The following is a 27,264-nucleotide window of genomic DNA, read 5'->3' on the forward strand; positions in this document are numbered from 1 at the left end:
TACTTATCGACTAATCGAAATACTATACTAGGTTATACATTTTTTACCTAAGTGCTTACCTACCTATTATTATGCAGAATCGGGACAATTGATTATATTTTAGTATGGTAGAACTAGGTATTCAATAATCATAAATATTATTAATGAGTTTGTAGCAATGCTTTAAATTGTTTCATGAATACAGTAAATAATAATAATAACTCACAATCATCTTATATTATAGATGTGTTATAATAAAAAAAAATAGTAATGACTAATGGTGGGCTAACCTAACTTGGAGGAGAGTATGTTTTTACTATTATTTTGAAGCTCCATGAATATTTACTAATTTAAAATAGTTAAAACTTTGTAAATCTTCACAAATTAAGATTTTATGTTACCAAACTTTTAACTTATAATTTATAACTTAAACTATATATATATACACACATTACGTTCATTGTACATGTATATAGTGTAGATATTATTATATTTTATGACTCTCAGAAAAAAATTCAACTAAATAATTGGGTATGAACTTTGACTTCTGTCTTGATTGGAAACGTATACATTTCATAGGAAAGTAATATTCGAGATATGAATAAATCGTTTATCCGGGACAAGATAAAAAAGTTTGTTAAAAAACATGTGATAAAACTGGAGCTGCACTCCAATGCAACTGTTAAACAACTGCTTAACAACTCACAAAACAATAAGCACCACTCGGAAAATGTAAAAACCTTTTATTATTCATACACCGTATTTATTACATTTAATATTTATTTCAATAAACTATTGTCTAAGTTTCAGACATAAATTTGTATTTCAGTTGACAGTAAAATACTAAAATGTATTATAGGTTTAGACATCCTCATTTAGTGAACTTACATTTCGTAGATTTTTCAATGGTAAATTATATTTAGAAGAGCACTATAGGCCATAAACCAATTTAATGTTTTCCGGTCATAAGTGTATTGTATCATCACTAGAAAGATAGTCGCTTGCAGTCCTCACAACCAACCAGTCAAAATTTCTCCCGTGACTTTAGATTTACCACCTGGTTTCTTTGGGCTAGCTGCCCGTTTCGGAGATTCTGGTTTCAAGTGTTGGCTACCTTTATCTTTTTCTTCTGATTTAGTCGTATCTTTCGATTTTTCCGTATCTTTTGATTTATCTGCGTCTTTTGATTCATCCGCGTCATTTGATTTATCTGTGTCTTTTGACGAATCCATGTCCATTGCTTTATCTGCATCTTTTGTTTTGTCGGCGTCATTCGTACTACCTGTGTCTTTTTTCTTAGATGCTTCGTACTTTTTTTCTGCCTCTTTTGGACTTTTGCCCCCCGAACTAGATGTAGACGGTTGAGATTTACCGTCAGCATGCTTCGCTATTTCTCCTGATTTACCCGGTTCCGGTTTCGCTTGTTCCGGTCCTTTTTTTAGCATTCCGGGGGGATCCTTGACAGCGTCACCGGCGACAGACGACCCCGATGTACTGCAGTCTTTGAGTTCTGTGGTCTTTGTTTTCTGGATCGTTTTTTCATGCTTTTGGCTCACATCGGCTGTCTTGGTCGAACCAGAATCAGTGGGCTGTTTGTCAGTGCTAGACGACGGGTAAGGCAATGCACCGGCAACAGGCGATTGCCTAGCGCTCTTCGGTCTCGGCCGGGCGATCGAACTCTTTTTCGTTTCATCCACAATGTCCACGGTGGGCGCGTTTTCGAACACTTCGTCATGTCCCATGGTGTTCTCCTCGTACTCCTGCTTGATTTTCGGTATCTTGAACTTGGCGTACGCCACACGAGCGGCCGGTGCAATTTCGGCCAGCAGCGGATTGTACTCAACCAGTCGTTCGGCGTCCATCGACATTAGGCTGTCCTTTTGGTGGTCTAAAATATACCGGCGCACGCTCTGCCGGTGTCGCCTTTCCGCGCCCTCAGCCGTGCTACCGATCGGGTCTCTGGCCAGACTCTTCTGCCTAACCACCGCGTTCCAGTCCTTCTTCTTGCTGCCCTGGCTGGTTCGTCGGCCGATGGCCTTTGCAATCTTGCTGAACACGTCCTTTGGCCCTTTTTCATTAGACGCTATTGCGTCCTGTATCAGCCCCTCCACCAAACCGATCTGGAAGTCTTTGAGCAATCGACGTTCCATTACCCGGCCTTTCTTTCCTTGGGCTGTATAACAAACAAATCACACTCGCATTAAATTCACGTACAGAATGATTTCATGGTTACAGATAAAGTTAATTTTATAATTATATTATACTAATGAAATCTCCACGAAAACAAATGCTATGAACAGACGGACGGAGACTTCGTAGTATTCTTATGAAAATCATAAATATTTTAACCAAATAGATTTACAATGCAGATCTCTTTAATAATACCTTTGTCTAATTAGTATTTTAACCCTTTCTGTCCAAGGATTAAATATATCTATTTTTGAAAATAAATAATATATTCTTACCAACATTAGAGTCGTGTTCTTTTTTGGGTGTTTTATACCCGTTTTGCTTGAATATATCGATCATCTCGAACTTCATGGACGATATGTCTTGTCGTATTTCCATCACGTCGTCTTCAGTAATTCCAAATTCTTCACTCTTGCGTTGTTCCGCAGTCACATACCGTCTTACCAATAGCCGCATAACAATATCATGCCGAGCTGACGCCTTTTCCCTGGACTTAAACTGTAATCAAATGCAATTACATCAATATTTTATAACTAATACTTTATAATGCAACAATATTTTATTTGAGCATCATTACAATCATTGACCCGGATGTCCGGTCTGACTTCTCGAGACCTATCATACGTTTGACATTTTTTAGTGAAGGAAACAGATTAAAGGGGGCAGGCACGGTGTCTCCGTCTTCAAAATATGAAATCCACAATGAACTACGAGCGAACTTCCATTCCATGTCAGACCGTTCCTTCAAGATAAAAACAAAATATTATTTATGTAACTGAAAGTTTATTAAATTCCGAGTATTACCGAAATTATTTGATATGAATTGGACATCATAGCGATAAGCATGTTCAGCAAAACGATTATGTTGATTACCGAGTATGATCCGAACAGTAGTAGACCCCAAAATCTAGTGAAACTCTTAATTCCGGTTAGGTCAAATGCTGTCAAATCGACAAGTCCAAAACCAGCCCAAAATAGAGATTGAGAAGTTTCAAATATACTGTGAAAAGCGACAAAGTTTCAACATCATAAATATATTTTCATCACGCAAAAATACCTATTTAAAATTTATATGTATACGTGCTATTAGGTTTTATTTACGCATTTATAATGAATACAAAAAAAGAACAGGAGGAAGAAAAGGAACCTTATTTAATGTCCCTGTTAAACGCAATGGTAAATAGTATGTTGAAATTTCATATTTTCATTATAAAATTTTCAAGTAGGCAATAGATATTCAAGTTTTCCAATAAACTAATTGTAGTTTCATATACATATTATAGGCAGATATATATGCATTATTTATCTAGGGATGTTTAATCCATACAGGAACCTATATAGTAAAGATAATTTTAAATATTATAGATTTTTTTAACCAATTTGGTTGAAGTTCATTGACTTAATAAAATAATATATTACAAAAATGTATTAATATCAGTGGCACGTTTAGAGGGGAGTGGAGATTAGAGCCCCCTTTCCCCAAAATGTATGGTTGGTAAAGGCGTTAATTGTATAACTAATAAGAATTTAAGAGGAAGTGTTCTAATATTAATTTTGTTTTGGAAGTATCTATTAAAAATACCTAATTCAACATTTTCAAAACTTCATCATAACTATATAGCATTATAGACACGACAAATACTTAATATTTTAGATAGGTGCTATGTACCTTCATTATCTAGTTTGATGTGTTGAAAGACTTAAATTCTTATTACTAACTGCACTAGTTCATTAATCATAATTTAATTTATTTTCCAATATATTATAATTCATAGGATATACCTAAATATATAGCATATAGGTATACAAAGTTCTATCGTGGTTCGTAGAACCAATGTATGTACCTATGTAGGTATGTACTCGTATGTATGTATATACGTACGTACGTATGTATGTATGTATGTATGTATGTATGTATGTATATATGTATGCATGAATGTACCTATGTATAATGTATGTATATGTATGTATGTATGTATGCATGCTTGTATATATATGTATGTTGTATGTGTGTATGTATATATGTATGCATGATTGTATATATATGTATGTTGTATGTATGTATATATAATGTATGTAGGTATGTATATCAGAATGTATGTTTATGTATTCTGATAACACCTATCATAATATCGTTGATTATATAAACCAGAGGTTTTGAACCTTTTCGAACGCGTACCTTCAAAGAATATTAATATTAATAAATCATAAATAGTCTTTTATAATACTTAAAATATAATACATAATACATAAACTTTATTATAACTAAATACTAACTTTATAATACATAAAATAAAATGTATCCAATAAAAATCGATAGACCTCAATAGCTCATGAATAAGGAAATCACGTATATGGACAATTTAATAATTCGTTATCAGATAATAGATTGGGTACCGAACAAATAAAAACATTTGATTTTCAAAATAAGTAACTTTTATAATACGAAAAACCGTTTTGTTTATAATTTTTTATGACTTTCAAACCATCACTCGATCTCTAGGTTGAAAATCATTAATATAAACAACTACTGTTTAGTACCTAAAGATCATACCTTATACCTTAGTTATGACTTATAACTTTATAATTTTATAAGACTCATCAATAAAAATGTCTATTCGATTAAATTTACACACACTACCCACAGATTATAGAGTTTTACTCATTTTATTAGTAGATTTAAATTGGTTGATATCATTATAGGGTAATATATAATATAGGTACATTAATTTACGTTTATTTAAGTCAAATAAATTGAAAATAACGTATACAAACTTGGCGAATCGCCTCCACGTCGAACAGGCCTTTTCTTCTTTTTCGAAATCAGCAATGTCACTGTTGTCGTGGTAACATTTTTTCGACTCCAAGTCCGCGTAGTACCAAAGCAACTGATTTAAACCTAACACGAACGAAATGAAAAACAAAGAGTATCAGCTCTCTACATCACTAATTGATGAAACTATAATATTATTACAATCCATATAAAATAATAGAATTTTTAATACAAAATGTCATCAATCAATAAATCACAATAATAAAGTAAATGCTAAATATTATAAATATATTACCGCATCCGAATGCGCAAAGCACCAATGTGTAGATGAAAAAGAATTTTATGATGTCGATAATCATACGACCCAACGATATCTGAAGTGGTCCCAGGTGAGGGTTTACGCTGAATATATGCACGAGCTTTAAGAAACTATAAAACGTCAACGAAATATTAATGTAATCTCAGAAGCCATATGGATTATAGCTAACCCATCTCTGCAGGACAATACTTAATATATTGGCTTATATTCATTATTTTTATTATAATATATGTGTATATAGATACGATTTTATGAGGGCTCACGCATCACGCGAATAACGTTCTTCGAGCCTATTGGTTAGCCATAACTTTAATGTCTACACATTTTCGATATATTTTAAAAAACTATCTCAAAACATTTAATTTCTCGATTTGATAAACGTTGTCTTAACTTGTTCGTTGATTATCCGAGTCTTATCCGCAATATCGTTATATTATTAATATATTATGTTATCGTCAATGTCTTAATGATGTTCTTAAACTTAAAGTGGCACACATGTAGATATATGATCGACAATTTAGGTGACCAGTTGTTGGAATATTTTCTACAATTTGTAGAACATTCATTAAAAAATTGTGAATAATTTTTCAAAGCTATAGCTAAGCTTATGCCAATGGCGAATACTTAGTCCAACACTTCAAAAATTATCCATTACGGTTCTCGGTTATTGTTGGAAAACTGCAGTAACGCCAAAATATAAACTTACCTACGACACTGTCATAGTTGATATTGATATGTATGTCTTTGTTATTCTAAATATTTTACGATAATTTTATTATATACAATACAATTAATTGTGAGCTAGAAGTCAATAATATTATACTAAAACTATACTTACTGTATGGTAAGGTAATAAGAAATAATAAGAAATAGGTGGGTGTCAAATATTTTTGTGGCGGTGACTCATGGGTAAAATGTTGGACTTCAGCGCCACTGTTGGTAACGTCCTATACTATTTGTTGGATCTCAGTTGGTTCTATACGATTTTTTTTTTTTTGAAAATGTCACTTACTTAATAGGTATTTAGTATTTACTAAAAACTCCCAAAGCCACTCAATATTGTTTGCTTATTTTTTATTAAAATAAATAAGGCTCGGCGTCTATGGATATTGGAATACTAGGAGTTTTAACTTTTTAAGGTTGACAATTTCTTTGAATATACATAAGCAAATATTACAGATTATAAACTATTGATAAGATTGGTATTAATTAAAAAGGTCATCATGTGACTTATGTTATCTGGATGGAGAACTTCCAACATGATATTTGACACCCAAGCTTATTCTCATTTGTACGTTTCATATAGGAACTGAGTTTACTGATGTTTGTTGGATATAGGTAGTTGTAAAAAATAAAACTGAATGTTTTCATAGAATCTAGTATTGCTAATTATTACCCTGAGATCACAATTTCAATAGGATATTTACCTATATGGCTATAGGTGCCCGCAGAAATTTTTCTGAGGGGGGGGGGGGCAATGTTAGGATTTGAGGATAAATATTATAATTTTACTAGGTGTTTTAAAATAATAACCTTTTTTATTATACTCGTATACAATATATCATATTTTATTATATTACAACTTATTTTATACTTATCTTGAAACATTCAATTAAAAAAAATATTATGAAAAAGCCAGGGGGGAAATGCCCAAGTTTGCCCCCCCCCCGCGGGCTCCTATGTATATGGCGTGTAAAATTTCTATAGTACGCGTACTATGTATTGATAGATATTTGTTCAAATCTATTAGGTCAAGCTTAACATTTTTGTGTAGTAGAGAGACTAAAACTTTCCGTGATACTATAACAACATTCTGGAGGGGTGAATAAAGCCTCACAAGTCCCCTGAATATTCACTTAACATGTATAATATAGACTTGTACCACCTACATTAAACAACGGATAGTATAGTTAATATGAAAAAAAATACTTCTGAATTATCAACCGAAATCTGGTTTAAAAAATGTTCCATTGAAAGACCCGTTGTCATATGGCCCGTGGATAGTCCAAATCATTATTTTTTTCATTTTTAAATCTTATATATTATTGTCACGTACCTACCTATAGTTGGACAAGTTTAAATCCACAATTTAATCATTTATATAGGTATTTAACTATTAGCGATAGGTACCGCGTTTCAGATCTAAGCCTTACTGCAGACTTGTAAAGTACTTGAGTAAAAGTATTCAAATACTTTTTAAGTACTCAAATACGTATTCTAAATACATTTGAAAAAAGTACTTGGGTATAGTATTTGAATACTTTTTTGAAGGTATCTGTATTTAAAATCAAATCCTATTTAAAAAAAAATTTTTTTCGTCTTACTTTTTAATTATTCTAACTTAATTATTCTTATTCTAATTAATTTAAGTAAAATTAGAGTTCTAAAATAAAAAAAATAATTTAGTTGATTAATAAATAATAATTCATTTTATCTATAAGGTCATTAGGCCAAGGAAAAAAGATTTGAAAGTATCTGTAAATACTTTTTAAAAGTATTTGTATTTGTACTTAAATACTTTTTTTTTCAAGTATTCAAATACGTATTTTAAATACTTTTGAAAAAAAGTATCTGTATCTGTACTTGAATACTTTTTAAAAGTATCTTTTACAAGACTGAGCCTTAGACTCTAAGGTGTTTTTAAGTGTGTACGGGCGACAGCTATTAAAAGTTTTCAACATGCGCAATTATATACGTGACTGCGCAATTACCTAACTTTTATATTATTGTTATACATAGGTATATATCTTGCACAAAATGTAAACATAAATTATTGAACATTTTACATATTTACCTGAATATCATGGCGGCTGCAAACGCCCCCTCGGACACCAGGTGCGGGTCGAATTTATCCCAGTCTTCCCGCGGCAACCAAGGATCATAACCTTCGTTGTATTCCCTCTAAACGACCAAACAAAGCATATGATAGGTACAAAATGTAAATAATTTACTCATAAGATACAAAAGTACTGTGAAAGTAGACGGGTAGTAGGTACATTATTATATTATTTATTATGCGTTTATAAATGTACGGTAATAAGACTTAATTGTGTATAAAACCCGAAGCGTCATCCGTTGGAGGATTATATTAATATGTATTAAAATTAAAACATAACTAATCCTAAAATAGCACCTAGACCTAATTCCTGAAGTTTTGCAACATTGAATTCACATGATGGACAAACCTAGTCTCTGGATTTTCACGACTTGAAAAACAACATTGAAATTATTCTTAGAAAAAAATTCGACAGCTTAAATCGAAAACGACCTTCGATAAAACACTTCGGCATTATTATTATTAGGTCTTAACAAGCGCAAAATCATTTTTGTTCCTCTGTCCCGACTAACAATTTACCAAAATTTACTTGTGACCCCAGAAAAGCTAAATTAGGCAGGTAGGTACCTAGTACCAACATCCAATACAAAATAAGCTATTATATTATATAGCAACTAACTATACCTACCGCGTATTAGCACTAGGTTATGTCTTACGTAGTATATTTTTTTATTTTTTATGAGTACTAACACGAGGTGCGCAGTTATTATCGTTATGGCATAGGTATTAATTTTATTAATTTTTAAAACAAATGGTATAAGTTAGGTTTTGGACTTTGAAGATAGGCTGGTCTCATTTATAGAAAGATGAATACCAGACTTTAGAAGGGATTGACCACAAACGAATGGAGTTAATAAATTCTGTTTTGAAATTCTTAAATCAAAATAATTATCAACATAAAATTATTCAAAATTCAATATTTTTATATTATCGATGTTTTTGATTCATATAAATAGGTAACTAATCCAGGTATAACTAATGTCAAATACTAGATTCAATATTAGGTTTATTTTATATTTTTATGGATTTATACTTTTCTAAAACCATTTTAAGAACTATTATCATTATAATTGATGTTTTAATAATAACTGAGAAACTAGCTAAGTAAATAAAAATTTTCAAAAAAATATTTAGTAAATGTCCAGTCAAAAAATACAATTTATTAATTAACACAAACATGTGCTTAAATGTGGTAGATATATTATTTTATTTTATATATTAGTGCAAGTTTTAACTAAAACGTTATATTGACGTATTTTAATAGAATACCTAGTAAATTTAAAAAAAAAAGGCCTGAGGGAATCTCATTTGAAAAATATATGATGTTTAATGTCATCCTAAGTAGGTAAATTGAACAAATTAAAAAATTCGAAAAGTCTGACTTTAAAAATAACAAATTCCTAAAATCAAAGTTTGCATAAACATTACCTATTTTAAAGGAAATATGAAGGAGGATGCTTGGTGAATCACTTTTAATAGGTATTATAAATAGTAATATTAATGAAACAACCTTTTATTAATAGAATGTATATTTATTATTTTAGCATAGTCTACACATATGACTCAAGGGTAAATAAAATATAAAAATATAAGTGATTTAGTACCTATATTGACTATATTATTTTCAGACCATATTAGGTATTGTAAGTGAAATTTTATAATTTAGAAGATAAACTAAAACAATATTATTATAATGTGTATATTTACTACACTATATAGGAAATTCTGTTTTTTGATTAATGAATTTTAAAAGTATGTGTTTCATTTTAATCTTTGATTATTTAGTATATAATAATAGTAGGTAAATACACACATATTTAATCTATGACTATATTATAATAAAATCCAAGATTGTAATTCAAGAACTCCCAGGATAGGAAACAGGAACTATTGTGGTATATTATAATTAAATATATCACATATTTTATTCATTCATACTATAATACTAATTATATATCGTTGTTGTATCATTTGTCACTTCCCATCCAGAAGAAGACTTAATAAACATTTTGAATAAGCTATAACATAAAAAATAGTCCTATTTTGTTGATAAATATAAAAATACTAAAAATTTATATCAAGCAATAAGTTAGGGACCTGTTTTGAAGATTAGTATAGGTAACAACAAAACGTTACCTACCTACTGGAAATTATTTATGATTCTATAATTCAGTAATAAAATTTAAGTCTTAAAGGCCAATACATTGGTTTTCTTGTTAAAGTCTCAATAGTCTATTGATACTCCAAAAATTATATCCTTTGAAAAGAATGGAAACTTTTACTATTGCAACACTAGGTATAACCTATAAGTAGGCGTTAAAATAAACTATAAGCTTAATCTTAGACAGACAATAATCAATAATTTTTTAACTGGTTACAAGAAATTATTTTAAGATACAAGACAATCATCAACAAAAACCACCAGTCTGAAAATAGTACACAAGGAATACAATAGTAGTAAAAAGTAGAAAAAAATATATATACAAAATTACATGCACAAATGAAATATTTTATAAGTTTTTTTCTTTTATACAAAACTAGACTTGATACATAACAATATTTACACATAATAATATATAAATGATTTATTTCATGCTAATGACAATATACTTTTCTAGGTATAGTATACGTATACCTATCGTAAAAATAAAAATCCAGTGATATAGTTATTTTCAAATAACACTTTGATCTAAAACACAAAGTTAATAATAAACTTTGTCCACAACAAAATGTTTTTATGTTGCAGTTAGACATTAGGAACGAATTTTAACATAAAATTTAGATATTAAAAATGCCAAGTGGTCCGATCTAGTTCATATATGTCTTGCAACAACTCTATTGTCTTTACACCAACTTTGTTGGCAATTTCATTACGCTGTCTAGCATTCATACATGTCACATACATCCATACCAGTTCACCATCAATTATCCTCCTAGCTTGATTCATTCTTTCAGGAGCAGTTGCTTTAAAACTGCGATAAGCTTTTGGGTTTAATCCAGCTAGATGTGTTATATTCCGCACCAACATATTTTGTAATGTTAACAGCCTCCTGTAGTTTTTCTCATGTATCGGTACGATGTATCCGATTGAACCATCCAAAGTTGTGTACATAGTCACATGTCGTTTATCAGAGCCAATAGCCTCTCGCCGTTCAGATGCCAATGTGGATTGTTTACAGCGAAGTCTAAAGAATGAATTTACATTAGACCCTATATTAAAATCACCACGGCGAATTAAATGTTGGCCACCATAGCTTTCACGAGCCATTGGCTGGTAAAGATAGAGAAGTAAATTTTGGTCTCTATCAGAAGCCAAAAAACCAAGTTCAGCATTATCAATAAGAAAATTTATATCAAATACTTCCAATGGTTTGGAATCACGACATACTAATGACAAGGTACGATATTCTTCCTGAAATCGCAGAAGTGTAATGGACTTGAAGAGATCAGCAACTAATATTAGGCTTTTAATGCTTAACATCTGATGGACATATACTTCAGTGTCTATAAATGCTATACCAATTAAATCATTATCTTTGAGCTGCCAAATATAAATTTTCTGGCCCACAGCAGTCACCAGAAATCCAACTACATGTGTAATAGCTGTTACAGGACCTTTTTGTTCTTTAGCATATATCATCTTTATTTTATTTTTTGTCAACGGTTTACCAGGCTCTGGGACAACATCGATAATATCAAATAAAAATATACGCCCTCTACTGGTGATGTCTTCAGAATAACTGTAATTTGTACCCATTGCTATATAACCCTTAAGACCACTACGAGCTCCCTCATATGCCAATGCAACATTTTTTAAACAAGTAATATGCTCCCAATCTTCAGTCTCAATGCTTGTATCTGGTATCGGTTCCCAAGATGCAGGGGAAAACAGCTCCAATGTAAAAACTTCATGACTGGGAAGCGGAAACAGAGGATCACGTTCTTCAGTAGTCAGTTCTTTGTCTTCACCATTGAATCGATAATATGATGCAGAAAGTTGAGATGAAGAAGTCACCACACAATAAGTTTTTGTTTCCAAGTGGTAAGCTATAAAATGTGGTGTTTTACGAAGTGGAACCTAAAAAATAAATAGTTATCAGTAACAATCACAATGAATTTCAATATGTAGTTAAATTATCTTACAAGCTATATACTGTACAGAATGAACTTTATTTGTTTAAATTCTTAATCAGCTTATAGATTATCAGTGAATGCATAAATGATAAAAAAATTTTTTTCATTGCAAAGATAACAAAATTATCTCAATTGAATTTAAATTTTACCTTTCTACAGATTTTTTAACATATATTTTTCTATAAAATTATATGTTGTTGTTTTAAAGTATATATTTTCATGGTTCAAAAAATATTAATTTTGTTAATTGATTCCATAGTTCAACTCACATGTGTTGCCTCGCCTTACAATTGTGAAACTTTGAACATTTTATAGTTATCATCTAACGTTTAGCTTTGTGTGTTTAGAATTTAGTGTGAATTAATCTTTTATAAAAATTAAAGGTATGATTATAATCTAGTCAATATCATAGGCTTCTTATCATATTTTAATTTAAAAGCTAGTTATGAGTATTTTAAAATTGCAAAATTGTTTGAATATTTTAAAATACTCATTACTTGAGTTAAAATTAAAATATGATACAAATCCTATGAGATTGACTAGATAATAATCTTACTTTTAATATGTATAAGAAGTCAATTAACTCTAAATTTTAAACTAACAAAGCTAAACGTGATCTGATAAACATACAATTTGTTATGTTATGAACTTATAAGACAGAGAAAACACACGCAGGTAACATATTTTCTTAAGATGGACTACATTTTAATTTTAATATTTTTTACACATTATGAAATAATAGTTAAGTATGCAGCTCAAACGCAATAAATATCTGCAATATTTTCTTTTGGTATAACTTTAAAAAATTATGTTATATTATTTTATATATTTTAAATACACATTGAAAGAACATTCTCTTTAGTAAATTTAATTATTAATGTTGAATATAAATGGTTAATGTAAGATATTCATACATATTTCATTTAATATAAATGAATAATATTGCTTTGTAATATTAAGAATTAATCATGAAAAAAAATCTTTTAACTTTTTACATATCTTCAGGTATTACAGATTCACATAAAAATATAAAAATATAAAATCTTTTTTTTTTTGATTTAAAGATAAAATATACCTTTCTTAATGGCCAAGGTTCATCATATGATAAATGTGTAGGTAAAATAGAAATTCTTAACTTGTGATCAGAATTGAAATACAGAAAACCTTGTGAACAATTAACATTATGAAAAGGAGCGAAACACATAATTGGTCCATCTATATGTAATGGATGACACCGTAGTTCGCCTCGAACAGTGAGTAAAATTAAATGAGGATTTTGTCCACAGATAAAAACACCGTTGTGACCAGCTACTTTACTGAAATAACGAAGTAATGAAGTTCCTTCCAGAGGGTTACCAGATCTTGACTGAAATGTTAGCAATGAAGTCATTTTATGAAAACGCATCTTTAATGTACCTTCCGGGTGTCGATGTATACCATAAATAACCACCTAAAAAAAATGTTAAGTTAATTTATATTAACAAAAAATAAATATATTTAAATATCTAATTACCTCATTATCTAATCTAACAAACATAATAGGTCGCTTGTCTTGATATCCTAAAGGTACTATCAAAATTTCTTTTATTATTTCAGTTTTTTTAGGGAAATAACAACCTTCTTCTAAACTATCTTTAAGAATCATAGGAGATTCATCAACGTTAGCTGCTCGATATTTTATTTTAAAATCAGGTAAGGTGTAAATTTCCATATATCCATTGTCCCGGGTTAAAACAACCCAATATGTTGGTGTTGGTTGTTCTAAAAATTTTAACCACCACATAGTGTTTTTGTTTGAAATTGAATTGTGGGGTGTTTCTCTAGAGGAAGGATCTCTGGCATCACCATACAACATATCTTCTTCATCTTCCACAGAATCACTAACAAAATGATCATGCTGTAATTTTGGACCAGCCAAAGGGATTTCGGCTTGAGGCATAGTGCTTGAAAATAGGCCACTTACATCACGGTACACAGCCAGAGTCTTTGTATATGGTATTTGTTCAAAGTTTGTAGGTCGCATGAGTAAAATCCTTCCTGATGATTTCACAGTTAAGACTATTACTTGTCCATCTTCAGTCAACAATACAGCATAGGGATTACAACTCGATCCATGAATTATAGGAGAACCAAAATCCAAGGAGACACTTTGCAATTGTTCAGAACCATTAAGCAGCCTTACAGAATACCTTAAGACTTGTATAACAAATTTATTCATGTTACATACAAAAACTGTATGCTCACGTGTAGCATAACCTGAAGAATCTAATTCATTGATTTCTTGTCCAGTTTGAAGAATTAAGGTCGAATCTACATTTGTCAATATCATAAATGTATGGAAATCATTTTCACCATGAACAGTCCACATATCTTTGTAACCATCTAAATGAAAAGTAGTAACTAATTGAGGTTTAATAGAACGATGAAGTACACTTAGCGCTCCATTTTTCCCATGACCAGATGTACATAATAATTCAACATCGTGTTCATCGCTACTAAATTCATCAGATATATAAGCTGGCTCTCCAATAGATGCTTGACTACATGGTCCAATATTTATAATACTATCGCATACTTCAAAACTATAACTTTCTAAACAAATTGATGTCTGTACTTCACTGCCATATACTTCTAATTCAACAAGGTCTTCATCAGTTTCGTCAGCTTTTTTACGCTTTATGCTAGGCTCGTCATCATTGCTCTGAGACCGTGCATAATATCTCAAAAGTAATGAATTTCCTAGTCTAGACCCGAGAAACAAATAGGAGTCTAAACATACTGTTATACACGTAGTCAGAACACTAGAAGCACATTTTTCAAAATGAAAACTTCTTACTGCACGCATGCTATCAGCATATAGTGTGATCACATAAAGATCACCATTACATAATGATGTCACAAGCTTATCGCTTGATATAAATGTAGCAGTAGCTCGATCCAAAACAAGATTAATGTCTTCTTGCTGTCCCAAAGGAAAATTAGTTAATGTTTTGGCTATAGAATTGAGAGCAACTCCAAATGGAGGTACACTCTGGTTGAGGTAGATTAATGAATTAACAGCCATAATCAGAACACCGCCTATTGGACGAGATACAGCAATCACTTTTTGACAATCATATGGAAGTGAATCCAAAGACCAAATTACTGGATGGACATGCTGTTGAATGTTTAGCGAAATAGCAACCTGCAAAAGATTTTTTTTTAATTTTATAAATTTTATAAATAAAATAGATGTAGATATTTTACAAAAACATACCATTGCACATGTGTCTTTTCTTACAGCTATACGTCCAGCAAAAGTCTTAACTGGCTCATAGAGAATAAGTAAAGTTGGTTCATAGTATCCATGTAGAAAATCAAAATCCATAATATTATTCATCTTGGGATCTATTGAAGATATTGATATTGTATAGCTGGGCATAACTTGAGCACCTTTAGCATTGTCATCAATTGTACGGCCAAAAGGTAGAACAATAAAATAATTGCCATAAACTAAACCAACTACACATCGGCCATCTGGATCTACTCTGATCAATGGTGGACTCCAATGTTGAGTGTGGCCATTTTTAAATTTGTCGTCTTCGAAATAATGCAAAGACAATGTACGTAGACTGTGTGTGTCACGATCATACTCAACTAAACTAAACTTGGCCTCAGAGAAGCTAAGTAATAAAGCATCTGGTGAGCTCGGGCACAATGTTACTGATTGTAGGCACATTATATTACCAAACAACGTGTATTGGGCCAGACATTCAAATTTGGTTTTAGGTGGCTGACATGTTGTATCGGTTGGTACCAATCGGTAGACCCGTAGAATGTTTACACCGGCCACCACTAAACATTTTTCCACACGATTGAAGAAATAACAATAAACAGCATGCTCCACGCAAGTTGGTATACGGGTTTGTTTGCACAGCGAAAACATTATGGTCAATGTAACGAAACTTCGTTGACTAGTTAATTACTAACATCGGTACAGAGTACGCGCCGTACGCAACAAACAATAAAATATAACTTAATAACACATACTTTTTAAGATTTAAATTAATTTACTATACGACTGTCGGAGAAATTGAAATAACGAATTTTTCTTTGAAATAATAAACAAAATATTTTACAAATTACAAATTGTACCTACATTACAACTCAGTTGTCAATCGTCAATGGACGATAAAATAATATAATGTTATTTAATGTTCTGTTAGCCGCTTCGTTTTTATCATTTATCAACGTAAACATAACCTTAAAAAATGATAACAAGGGTAAATATCAAATGATAACGTTTCGTTTTTCTCACGATTTAAGATAATATATCTTAAATCGTGGTTTTTCTATAATTTATAATAGGTATCCTAGTATCCTACGGTACTCCGAATCCGATCGGCGAATACGATTCAAGATATAAGTGATTTCGAATTTCAATCCACGGTCTACGGATTTTAGTTAAGAGTACGTAACAATGGAATTTGTTGTCTCCGTCTTACCAGTGCGTAATATAGCAAATTTACGCTCAGCAGAACACTTGTAGCTCCTTTAGTTTAAAAATTACAGTGAATCGACCTATTATGAAACTTGATGCCTTGATGGTACGAACATTATCTGTGTTTGTACGCTGGTTTTTTACGATAATTCAATTTTGAAGTGAGTTATTAGCATTTTTAATGTACTGTATATTATATTATGCTCATAACTCACTTAAAAATTTAATTATCGTAAAAAAACCAACGTACAAACACAGATAATGTTCTTAACATCAAGTTTCATATAATCTGTGATATAAGCGAACGTATATTATAAGACACTATACAGTTTTGCCTTTACGATAAAAGTCATTAACTCATTATATACAGTTTTGTCCGGTCAAAATCCGAAATATGACATTTTGCCGAAGGATTGTGGGCAGTTATGAATTGAACATTTGAACGTCTAAGCAGCCATGGCCCATGGTTAGTGTTCAATAAATTTGTGGGCAGGGGCACGACCGTGTACACTAAATATAAATTGTACTCCGTTGAATTCATTATGTAAACTAGAATAATATGATCTTAAGAAACGATTTGGGCTCAAGTTCACCCTTAACGTGAAATTTAAATAGTATAATAATATGATTTACATATTATCATACTTCCTGGTATTAATTGTTTTAACTTGTGGCATCACGTCACACGCCTACCGAAGGATCTGACCGTAAAAAACTTACAATAATTGTACTATATTATACTAAATATACTTATTATACCACCTAAATGGGCTATAATTGTTGTAGGTAGGTTTACGTTGTTGGCTTGTTGTCAATACAACAATCTATCACACATTCATGATTATTTCCTTCATTTATCTTCAATTCTTTAACCATAGTAGACATCCTTGATGGTTTTTTTTATAGTCAAAATTAAAATATAGAAGTAATTGATACGCGTTATTATACAATACATTGGGGATTGTAGTAATTGGTAATGGGGTCTAACGTATACCTAATATGATTAGAAACGAATATCGCTTAACAATGAATTTGTTTTTTAGGCTACGTTGCCAAGTTTATAATTTTAAATTATTCATATTATATATTATTAAAACAATGATTCATTATAACTACGTTACAAACTGAAATAAAATGATTCAAAATAATAGGTAATGTTTAAAATGTTGATTAAAAAAAAATTCTATATAGGTAAATACTATAAACTATAATAATAACTAATGGGTACAAGATACCTACTGTTAATAATGTGTAATAACAAATAACTAATAAGTTACAAGCAAATAAATAAAAAACCTAACCTAAGAGAGTTAACTCCTTGTCTCTTTCGGACATCGGACATAATTATTGGTATTTCTATATCGAGGAGAACGAAACGAACACGACACGAACGAATCACAAATAAAAGTGTATGGTTATACGAATCGAGCTGGTTTTCCATCAAATTAATATAGATAGGTAGACCTAGTATCAGTGGCGTAGACATGATTTCTGAAAGGGGGGGGGGATCAAAAAAAAAAAACTACAACTAAATGGGAGGTGAAAATTGGAAAATCCCCCACCCTCTCAAAATTTTTTTCTAAGGTTAGAAGGTTTAATGTTTATGGTATTCATGTTTAGCATGATTATTTAAAGTCTAATAAAATTAATAAAAAATAAATTTTAAATATTTATAATATTGAAAAATTCAAAATGGGTAAACATAACTTTATAGACATACGTCATACATATTATATATATAACATAGTAATATACTGTATATTGTTGTCTCTATAAATAATAAGATAAGCTATAATAAAGCATAATCGTAGTCATCAATCGTCATCGACCATTTTGACCAAATAAATATTACTGTTTACTTTGCTAATTTGCTATAAATAAACGAAAATAAAATTATTATGGTATTCAGTAATCAGTATATTGAAAAAACTGTCAAAATTCAATAGCTCGATAGATCACAATTCACAATATGAAAAAATATTGCATTATAGTGCATACTATAACTAGTAAGCAAAAACAAAAAATAAAGCTAATGGGGGGGGGGGGGATCTGACCACCACGTCCCCCCCTTGTCTACGCAACTGCCTAGTATAGATAAATATATTAGTAACCTATCTTGTCGTTCGGCGTAATAGCAGAAAACTATTTGAAAATAAAACAAAATTTATACAAATAATAATAATATAAAATAAAGCTGAAAAAAAAAACAATACTCTAATAGGACAATTTATTATTATTAATAATAATTTAGGACCCTGCAGGGATTAACAAAAAAAAAATAATAGAATAGTTTGTAGCTTTACAGTTTATTAATAATGATATGACCCAGTAGCAGATTCAGAATCCATATGTCAACCAAGAGTGTGTGTGTGTGTGTGGGGGGGGGGGGGTGAATTTTCAATACTTAAAATTATATTATTTTTATTTTACCTATAATTTATTGAAAGCAGACCCAACAGCGTTATGTGTTATTTGTAGTATCAAAAATATTAAAATATCTGCTTTCAGCCCAATTTTAGGATATAAAAACTATGTCAAAAATATGGCCCAAAGGATAAGCAATCACCCAATCACCCTCCCCCATCGTATTCGTCACTGATATGACCATCCATTGGGTGAATTAAATTAAAATAAATTAAAAATAGAATACCTACCTAAGTATTGTGTAATTAAGTGTGTTGTAAACAATTAATAATAAACATAGTTAGTAGTACATATACTCAAACAAACAGATGGAAATAATATTAACATTTTTTTATAAAATTGAATAGAAGTGTGAATCATTAAAAATGATCGAATTGAACACTGATCAATCTTTTTTTGGTTACCATTTTGTAATTGATTTACCTACAAGTCTGAAAACATTAATTTTTGACACCAAAATAAAATGTGTAAATTGTAAATTATCCGAGATGCCTTAACCTGAAGATCTGATTAGTTAAAAAAAAAATAATTTATAAATAATCAAAAATAATATACTTAAAACATTTTTAAAAAAAAACCAAGAAGTATATTTTATTTTTATCTACTCAACGAATTTACCGAGTGTTTCGTAATGACCACAGAAAAGGAAAGAAAGCTTTTTGTCTTTTGTTTTAGACATATTTATATATTACTCTAATGCGTATTCCCAGGGTGGAATTTTTATGGTTTCGTTATTATATACTTCAAAAATATGAATTTATACATCGACGTTTTAAAACTTTAATAAGATTTGTATGACTGTTGTGTTACTATTACATATGTTTAGCTTCAGGACATATATACATATAATGGAATAATGGAATAACTAAAAAGTATATAAATATACATAAACTTGAAAATATTCTATACACCCATAAAGTTTTTATTTTTTAGAATAAAACGGAAAAACCATTATAGCCTATATGTATAGGTAGAAAAACATGAAAATAATAATTTTTTATGTCGAAGTATTTTGCACATTTTAAATTTAAAAATCTATACCCACCTAACTTTCTTTAAGCTCGCTTATAGAATATTAACCCCAAACTTACCTGAACAATGTACCAGGACGAAAACCGCAAACTTATCCACACCATGTAGAATACATTGGTTATGAAGTCTACTATGTTCCATAAGTCAGCTGCATAGTCCACCAGACCGTCCGAATATAACGAGTGCGCTTCTCGCCATATTAGACCTATAGCACACATTACACAAACGTTAATGGTGTGTTTTGTACAGGCATAATTTCACAATTACATTCATCCAAAAGTTTAACACTAAAATAATTTATCTTTATTCTAGGTACCTATATGGCTATAATATAAACACGTCCTTGAATAATTATTATATATCAATTATTATTTTTTGAATAAGTTTTTAATATTAGATAAGCATACATACAAAGTGTATCATCTGCATTATTATAATATATTTATCATTTACATGCATTATAAATTGATAAATGATAATTAACTCACTTATGATGTACAATATTATACCGCATTCTATAGGTCCTGGTATAGATCCTCTTTCTTTTCTAGTCATTTCTTCCAGTATCGATTTCGTCCAATCGGTGTCAATCCATTCCAAAGCTAAAAACTCGGCTCTTTGAGATGCTAATGCTAGTAATGCTGTATTATAGAATAATATAAACATATTTAAATTAGAGTAAATGCATGCAGTTGTACAGAGAATTCTTAAATTATTTACATATTGAAATACAGTATATTATGATAAAATTATATATTCATTGTTTTCAAAGTTAAAGGCAACACTAAATAGACCGACCTATTATTTTTATAAAAACAAGAACTTTGTGATACCGCAAAGTATATTATATTTTAAAGAAAAAATGAATTTGCGTCAATTGAAGTTCCTTTTATAAGTACTTCAATTATAATAATTTTTTGTAAAGCAAAGCTAAATTTTCTATTACATAAGCAATTTTATACATTTATTTGTTTTTAGGAAACTTAAAAAATGCCCGTGTGTGTGTTCGACAATTTTGACATAGTATGACACATTTTTAACTTTAATTTAAACTTATGTTATTGTTTTCTCGCTATCTAACACGTTTTTTTGTAATTATATATACATTTTTTTCAAAATATGTATTACAAATTACAATATTTCGTTGATTTGAGAAAACAAAAGATTTCAATATTTATTATATACTTATAGGCTATAATTATTATTCCATAGAAATACTAATAAGTGTAATATAGTATTATTTTTAACTTTGGCACGCTATGCCTATATACTTTAACATACTTAAAAAAAATGCATACGAAGACGAATGGCAGACGAATTTTATGAACGGTTTCTTCATCAGCTGGCCCATTTTTGAATCTGGATTTAACATGTACATTGAACCGTACATTGCAAACATTGCACCAAGTTTTCCAACTTCGATCATTTGTCCGACCATACTCTTCCGACGAAAACCAGGTAGACCGTCGTACCAGATAGCGGCTAACAATTGTTGAACGTTTGGATGAGCCACAAACTAGGTTTAAAAAAAAATATAGACCTAATCGTAAGTATTTAATAATGTATTAGAATGCATTGCTTTTGATTTATATTAAAACCGTTAAGATATTTTACTAGGTAATATGATTTATGTTTTAAGTTTTAACTTGTAAAATACTTATATATATATAGTGGTGATCAGTATGAATTTCTAACTGGTACAAAATAGTTGTAAAATGTTCGTGATTTTGAGACACATTTTGCAGACAAAAATCAAAAAATATTTATATTTATATTTTTGTTTTCCCGGATTTTTTTGAAAAATCAAAAATACATAGAGTTTTTAATAACTTTTCAAAACTAACTAGTTCCAATTTGTTATCAAAAATCACCCTTAAAGTTGATTGTCAAAGAATTTAACAACACATGACAATCATTATAAAATCAATACAATATTCATCTTTCTGTTAAAAATCTAAAATTATTATCGATTTATTTACAACGCATGATGTTTTTTATGCTCGAGATATTGTATTATAATACTATATTTTAAGATATACATATTGGTATTTAAAACATTCTACCAAGATTTTATATTTTATAAAATCTATAATAATAATTGCGATAGAAAAACATAAAAATAATGGATCTTAAAAAAATGATAAATTTTTTATTATAATCATATCAAATTAATAAAAAAATCTACAACTTAGCAACAAATGCTGTCTTATTTATGTAAAAATTTGTTTTTTTAACTATTATGGTGATAACTTAGATGATAGTGTTGTTTTTCGCGTGAAACAGTTTTTCTTAATAATCTTGTGATCATCAGAAACATCGACAACAATGATACTGTCAAGGTTCACTTGTACTTATGTAACTGTTATGTAGACATGTAGCATTTTAATAAAATATTAAAGAAATAAAATCTTATATTTGTCAAAATGTGATTTAAATTGCCTATATCAAACCCCAAAAAAACCGGATTGCGTTCAATTTTGAGTATCTTGGTAATATTAGTTATTACTAATTATTATTAATTATTGTTATTATTATACATATTTATATATATAATTTTTAGTATTTATGTCTTTTCTGTTTTTATTGAAGCCAGCCCAATTAGTTGATTTTTTTTTTAAATTATGTTTTAATTCAGCAACAATAAGTTGTCCACTATAGTTTTGTCGTTTTCTTTATAAATATAGGCATTTATCAAATTAATTTGTATTTTATTGTTTGTAATTATTTATTATTTGTTTATTTATTTATCAATAATATAACTTAATTTTATTACGGACAAACATTACAATTATATTTAGTAGTAAAAATGACTTACCAATTTATTATAATTTTAATAATTCTTAAGTGCACTATAAATGTATGATTGCATGCAATTTGTTTACCAGTATACCTATTCTATTATTAGAGGAACTATAACAACTTGCAATCGATATTTTATTGTGTTTTTAGAATAATAACAACCTACTTTAGATTAAATAACAAAAGAAAAATATCTTAGTTCTAACTCTTAATAATATTAGGTGATGTTGTTGAAAAATCTTCGTAGTAATAAATCCTTCAAAAATATACGTCATCACTATATTGTATAAAACACAGTGAGTGATAATTATTAATTATTATACATGTTTGTTATTTTTTTTAACTTAAGCTCTAAACGACGTTTTTTATGTTGGTGGGATGTGACGTACTGACAAGTTTTTTGGACAATATGTTTACTCTTTTTTTTCTTTTTTTTTTGCAAAAAAAAACTAAGAATTAAACATGGAAACTAATTTAAATTTATTTAGTTGTTACATTAAGACATTTCTTAAAATAAAGTTTAGTATTTAGTATTATTTTATTATGATTTATTGTTAAAATAGGTACTAATTTCCGTAAATATTTCAATAATATTACCGCTTTCTGTTTGTATTTGATAGCCAATTTTAAACGTTCCAGGGTCAATCTCTCACCCGGTTCCCACGGATCACCTTTGGGATTATGATTTAACATAATCTCCAGTTCGTACGATGTCCTCACGTGATCCAAAAGTGACGTAGCAAATGTTTGAACAGTGTTCCTCATTTCCTGTACATGCATATTGAATAATAAAATAAGTGACTACACGTGTACATTAATTAACGTGTAATCTTGTATATATATATATATAATATTACTCACATTATATTCATTTCTAAATTCAGATTCCATGGTGCTAAGTCGACGAAGCTCCCAACTTAATTCAAAAGCGGTCAACAGTGGATCTCTTGATGACAGAGCTATTAGGGATGGAGACGTAAGCGCTTTGTATGCGTTTATTCTCGAATGTGAGTGGCGAAGTGAATCATGTGTGTTTGACGTGATACACTCGTCACAGCCACACCTAGAACAAATAAATATAATTGTAGTTAAATATTTAGATGTATATCTAATCCTATGATGACAACATGACATATATGCACTAAAATATATATTTATTTGGAGCTCGAAATGATAATATTTAACATTTAAGAATCTCTTTGATACAATATACTAACCACGATGAGCAATAATAATTTGCATGCGTTATAAAAATACAATATTGCTTCTAACCGTTAAACACATCCGCCTACACTGCCGTAACTATGCTGATATCAGATCATCTCTAGACATACCGGATCACCTATATATGAAACACTTGGACCAAGTCTTGAAAATTACAGTAACATGCCAACATCAAAACGTTTCTACAAAGAACTAAACTTTATAACATTATCTAATTATACTGAATTTTTTTCGTTTTCTAACCTCCTATTCCTTGTATAATACTCTAAAACCTTCCATAATGCAATCATTTAAATTATATATTATAGTTAAATAATGTATGTTTAAAATGTTGGCCAATAACCTTAGTTATTGAAGTTTAAAAAAAAAATTTAAAAAAAAAAATAATAATAGTTTTATGAACATTTTGCCGACCACTAAATGGCAATTTATCAGTATAATTCATTAAGATCGGCTGAAGAACAAGAATTATTTCTAAACCATTTGAATTGCATTTTTTAGACAAATAAAATTATTTAAAAAATGATATATCCAACTAATATAGGCAAACCCAGTAATGAATTTATACAAATATATATTGTATATTAATTTAGTAGTTATAAGCTTCAAATTCGCTAAATCTAAAACGTAAAAGTGAATGTAGAGGAAATGTTTTTTTCATTAATGCATTCTATTCTCAGGCTACTCTTTACTCAGTTCACTCAACATTTTTTGTCAATAATTTTATTATGATTATTTTTTCAATCGAAAGCCAGAAAATTATTAGGGGTTTTAACCAGTTTTTCCTTACCGATTAACTAGGTTTGTAAAATACAAAATTAATTCGACGTGACTGAAATCTACGAACCCGTATGAGTGCACGTCACATTTAATCTAATATATTGTATTCAATTTTAAACTTATCAATTATGGTTATAAACTTATATAAATTATAATGATTTAGTTTTTGTTAATAATTATCATTTATATTTTGTATACGATTTGTGCTCCTAAACATTAATTGTCAATTATAACTATATATTTTCAAACAAACAAAATGCTTTATATTTGGTTCAACATTATTTATCACTGAAATTAAACTAGGTATAGTCTATAACTTAGTTCTGTTAAATATAAATCATTGTTACATTTTATGAATAGAAGTACAGGTATCAAGCTTATAAAAAACTTGACTTCCAGTCATTTTATAGAAACATAGGCAACCGCCTTGTATACTATTATAGTCGTTTCCATGTACTTCAACCACGCATCAACCCATTTGCATAGTACTACCCATTAATTAATTGTATTCTACGAGCGTTTTTTTTTTTGGCATTCATGACTTGCGTCATATAACTTAATTTTAACTAATGAATATTAAACGTTTGCAAAAAAAACATATATCATGTTGTAATTTGTGTAGGACAAACCTGACGTCGTGGGGCATGGGCAATGTAGCACCTCTATCCAAAAGGATCTTTAGTATTTCGTAATTGTTCATGTGAGCTGCTAGTGTTAGTGGCGTTATGTCGGGCGTAAACGTCGAAGCTGACGATTCCACTGCTTCCCAAGACTATAAACACATATAGTAATTTAATATACATAAATTATGTGTGTATGATGTGCAGTATATTAAGGACACTCTTCGTGTTCAGTTGTATGCAAACTCACGTAAGGATCGCCGGCGACGTGTATCTTTTCCTCCCATTCCAGTAAAAGTTCCACGGCTTCTACGTACTCTTCCTTGATAGCGTGCAACAATGCATCTTTAACTTTGATCCCGGATTTGAGCAACAACTGTATCAAATCCATATTTTCATTTTCGATGGCTGTTATTAATGCCGATCTGTTCAACGGGTCCGTGCAGTCTATGTTGAGTATATCCGGCTGACCTTTGTGTTCATCCAATATCCTACATAAAATATTATAATTTGTTGATTTTGGCAATAATTATGGCTTACAAATAATTTAACATGTAGTTAATCGAGGGTTTCAGCTATCGATAATATTTCGCTGTCTTTTATTAATGTGTGCTCATAATAATACATTAATCATAATTATTATTCCATGTTCTTTTTGTAAATATTTATTAATTATAACTATACATTTCATTTTAAAAGAACAAAATCAAATAGAAAAATTAGAAAAAATGTGTTTTAGATATTTCTTATTAATTTCCACATGTATAGAATATATTTCATACAGATAAAATGCTCCACTCCAAGGATGAATTTCATAGAAAAGTTTTTTTTTTTTTGTAACTATCAATTAATATAATTAATTAAAAGACAGAAAATATTTCAATTGTACAGATAGTTTCTTCGAATTAAAGTATTTTTTCTTGTATTTAGTGTAGTAAAAAATCCAGAGCAAGCGTTTTCTTTGGATTCCAATAATTTCTATGACATAATTTACATACCTCTGAACAGACGCGCAGTCTCCCCGCTCGGCGAGCAACAGAAACTTTTTTTCGGTGGGTGATAACACATAATCGGGCGGTAAGACGAATGATTTACGATCTCCACGCAGCTGCTCTTTGGAACCAATAAGGTCCTCTTTAGACTGAGATTTCGTCATTATGAAAACCTGGAAATACACAACATTAGCATTGCGCAATGTGACATGTGACCTTAGACAACGCTATCAGCTGGTCTACTATTTTATTTTGTTTCATTTTTTACTCACGCAAACAGGGAGTAAAGCTATAATATTCCCCAAGGAGAACCGCATAAACGATTACCTAAAATGAACTGTCCCATTAAAAAGCACCGAGCCCTGGACTCCGGTGGAAACCTTACAGCTATTTATACTATCTATGCACTTTTGCAGCTACACAGGCTGTTTGTTGACCCGAGTTTGGATTAGTGTAAGTGTTATTGACATTTGAGCCAATTCATTCGCTGTCGTATATATTATATTGTACTAATATAGTAATATGTGGTCCGTCGGCCGTCACAGATGGCTTGAATTTAACACAAAATCCGTTTCGAATTTTAACGATATATATGTGGAAAAAATACCCTAAGCACGACGTGAAAATAATAAATTACCCCAAAAGGATTTAAAGAGTATTACCGTTTCTTTCACTAAAAAGG

At 29.9% G+C, this 27,264-nt stretch overlaps 2 protein-coding genes across 3 annotated transcripts; both read right to left on the minus strand.

The window, feature by feature from the left end:
- Window positions 1–705: 705 nt before the first annotated feature.
- On the minus strand, window positions 706–26,955 carry trp (transient receptor potential). Of its 2 annotated transcripts, none has more exons than XM_089219237.1 (16): window positions 26,855–26,955; window positions 26,589–26,755; window positions 25,841–26,081; window positions 25,600–25,742; window positions 23,828–24,029; window positions 23,564–23,734; window positions 21,449–21,683; window positions 20,656–20,769; window positions 20,227–20,372; window positions 8,056–8,162; window positions 5,238–5,371; window positions 4,945–5,068; window positions 2,974–3,169; window positions 2,747–2,911; window positions 2,445–2,667; window positions 706–2,152 (listed from the first exon to the last, which is right to left on the minus strand). In XM_089219237.1, the coding sequence occupies exons 1-16, from the start codon at window positions 26,897–26,899 to the stop codon at window positions 990–992; spliced, it is 3,576 nt and encodes a 1,191-aa protein (XP_089075363.1). In that variant the 5' UTR covers window positions 26,900–26,955; the 3' UTR covers window positions 706–989. The 2 variants fall into 2 exon arrangements, with proteins under 2 accessions (XP_089075363.1, XP_089075362.1); XM_089219236.1 differs by having other exon boundaries at window positions 20,656–20,808.
- On the minus strand, window positions 9,144–16,404 carry Cpsf160 (cleavage and polyadenylation specificity factor subunit 1). Its single transcript, XM_015518490.2, has 4 exons — window positions 15,488–16,404; window positions 13,745–15,415; window positions 13,307–13,681; window positions 9,144–12,175 (listed from the first exon to the last, which is right to left on the minus strand). Exons 1-4 carry the CDS (start codon window positions 16,154–16,156, stop codon window positions 10,883–10,885), a joined length of 4,008 nt encoding a protein of 1,335 aa, XP_015373976.2. The 5' UTR covers window positions 16,157–16,404; the 3' UTR covers window positions 9,144–10,882.
- Window positions 26,956–27,264: the final 309 nt, after the last annotated feature.

The sequence above is a fragment of the Diuraphis noxia genome, unplaced genomic scaffold, assembly GCF_037042655.1.
Source record: "Diuraphis noxia isolate RWA-SAM2 unplaced genomic scaffold, SU_Dnox_SAM2 contig0002, whole genome shotgun sequence".
In the NCBI taxonomy this organism is placed as follows: domain Eukaryota; kingdom Metazoa; phylum Arthropoda; class Insecta; order Hemiptera; family Aphididae; genus Diuraphis; species Diuraphis noxia.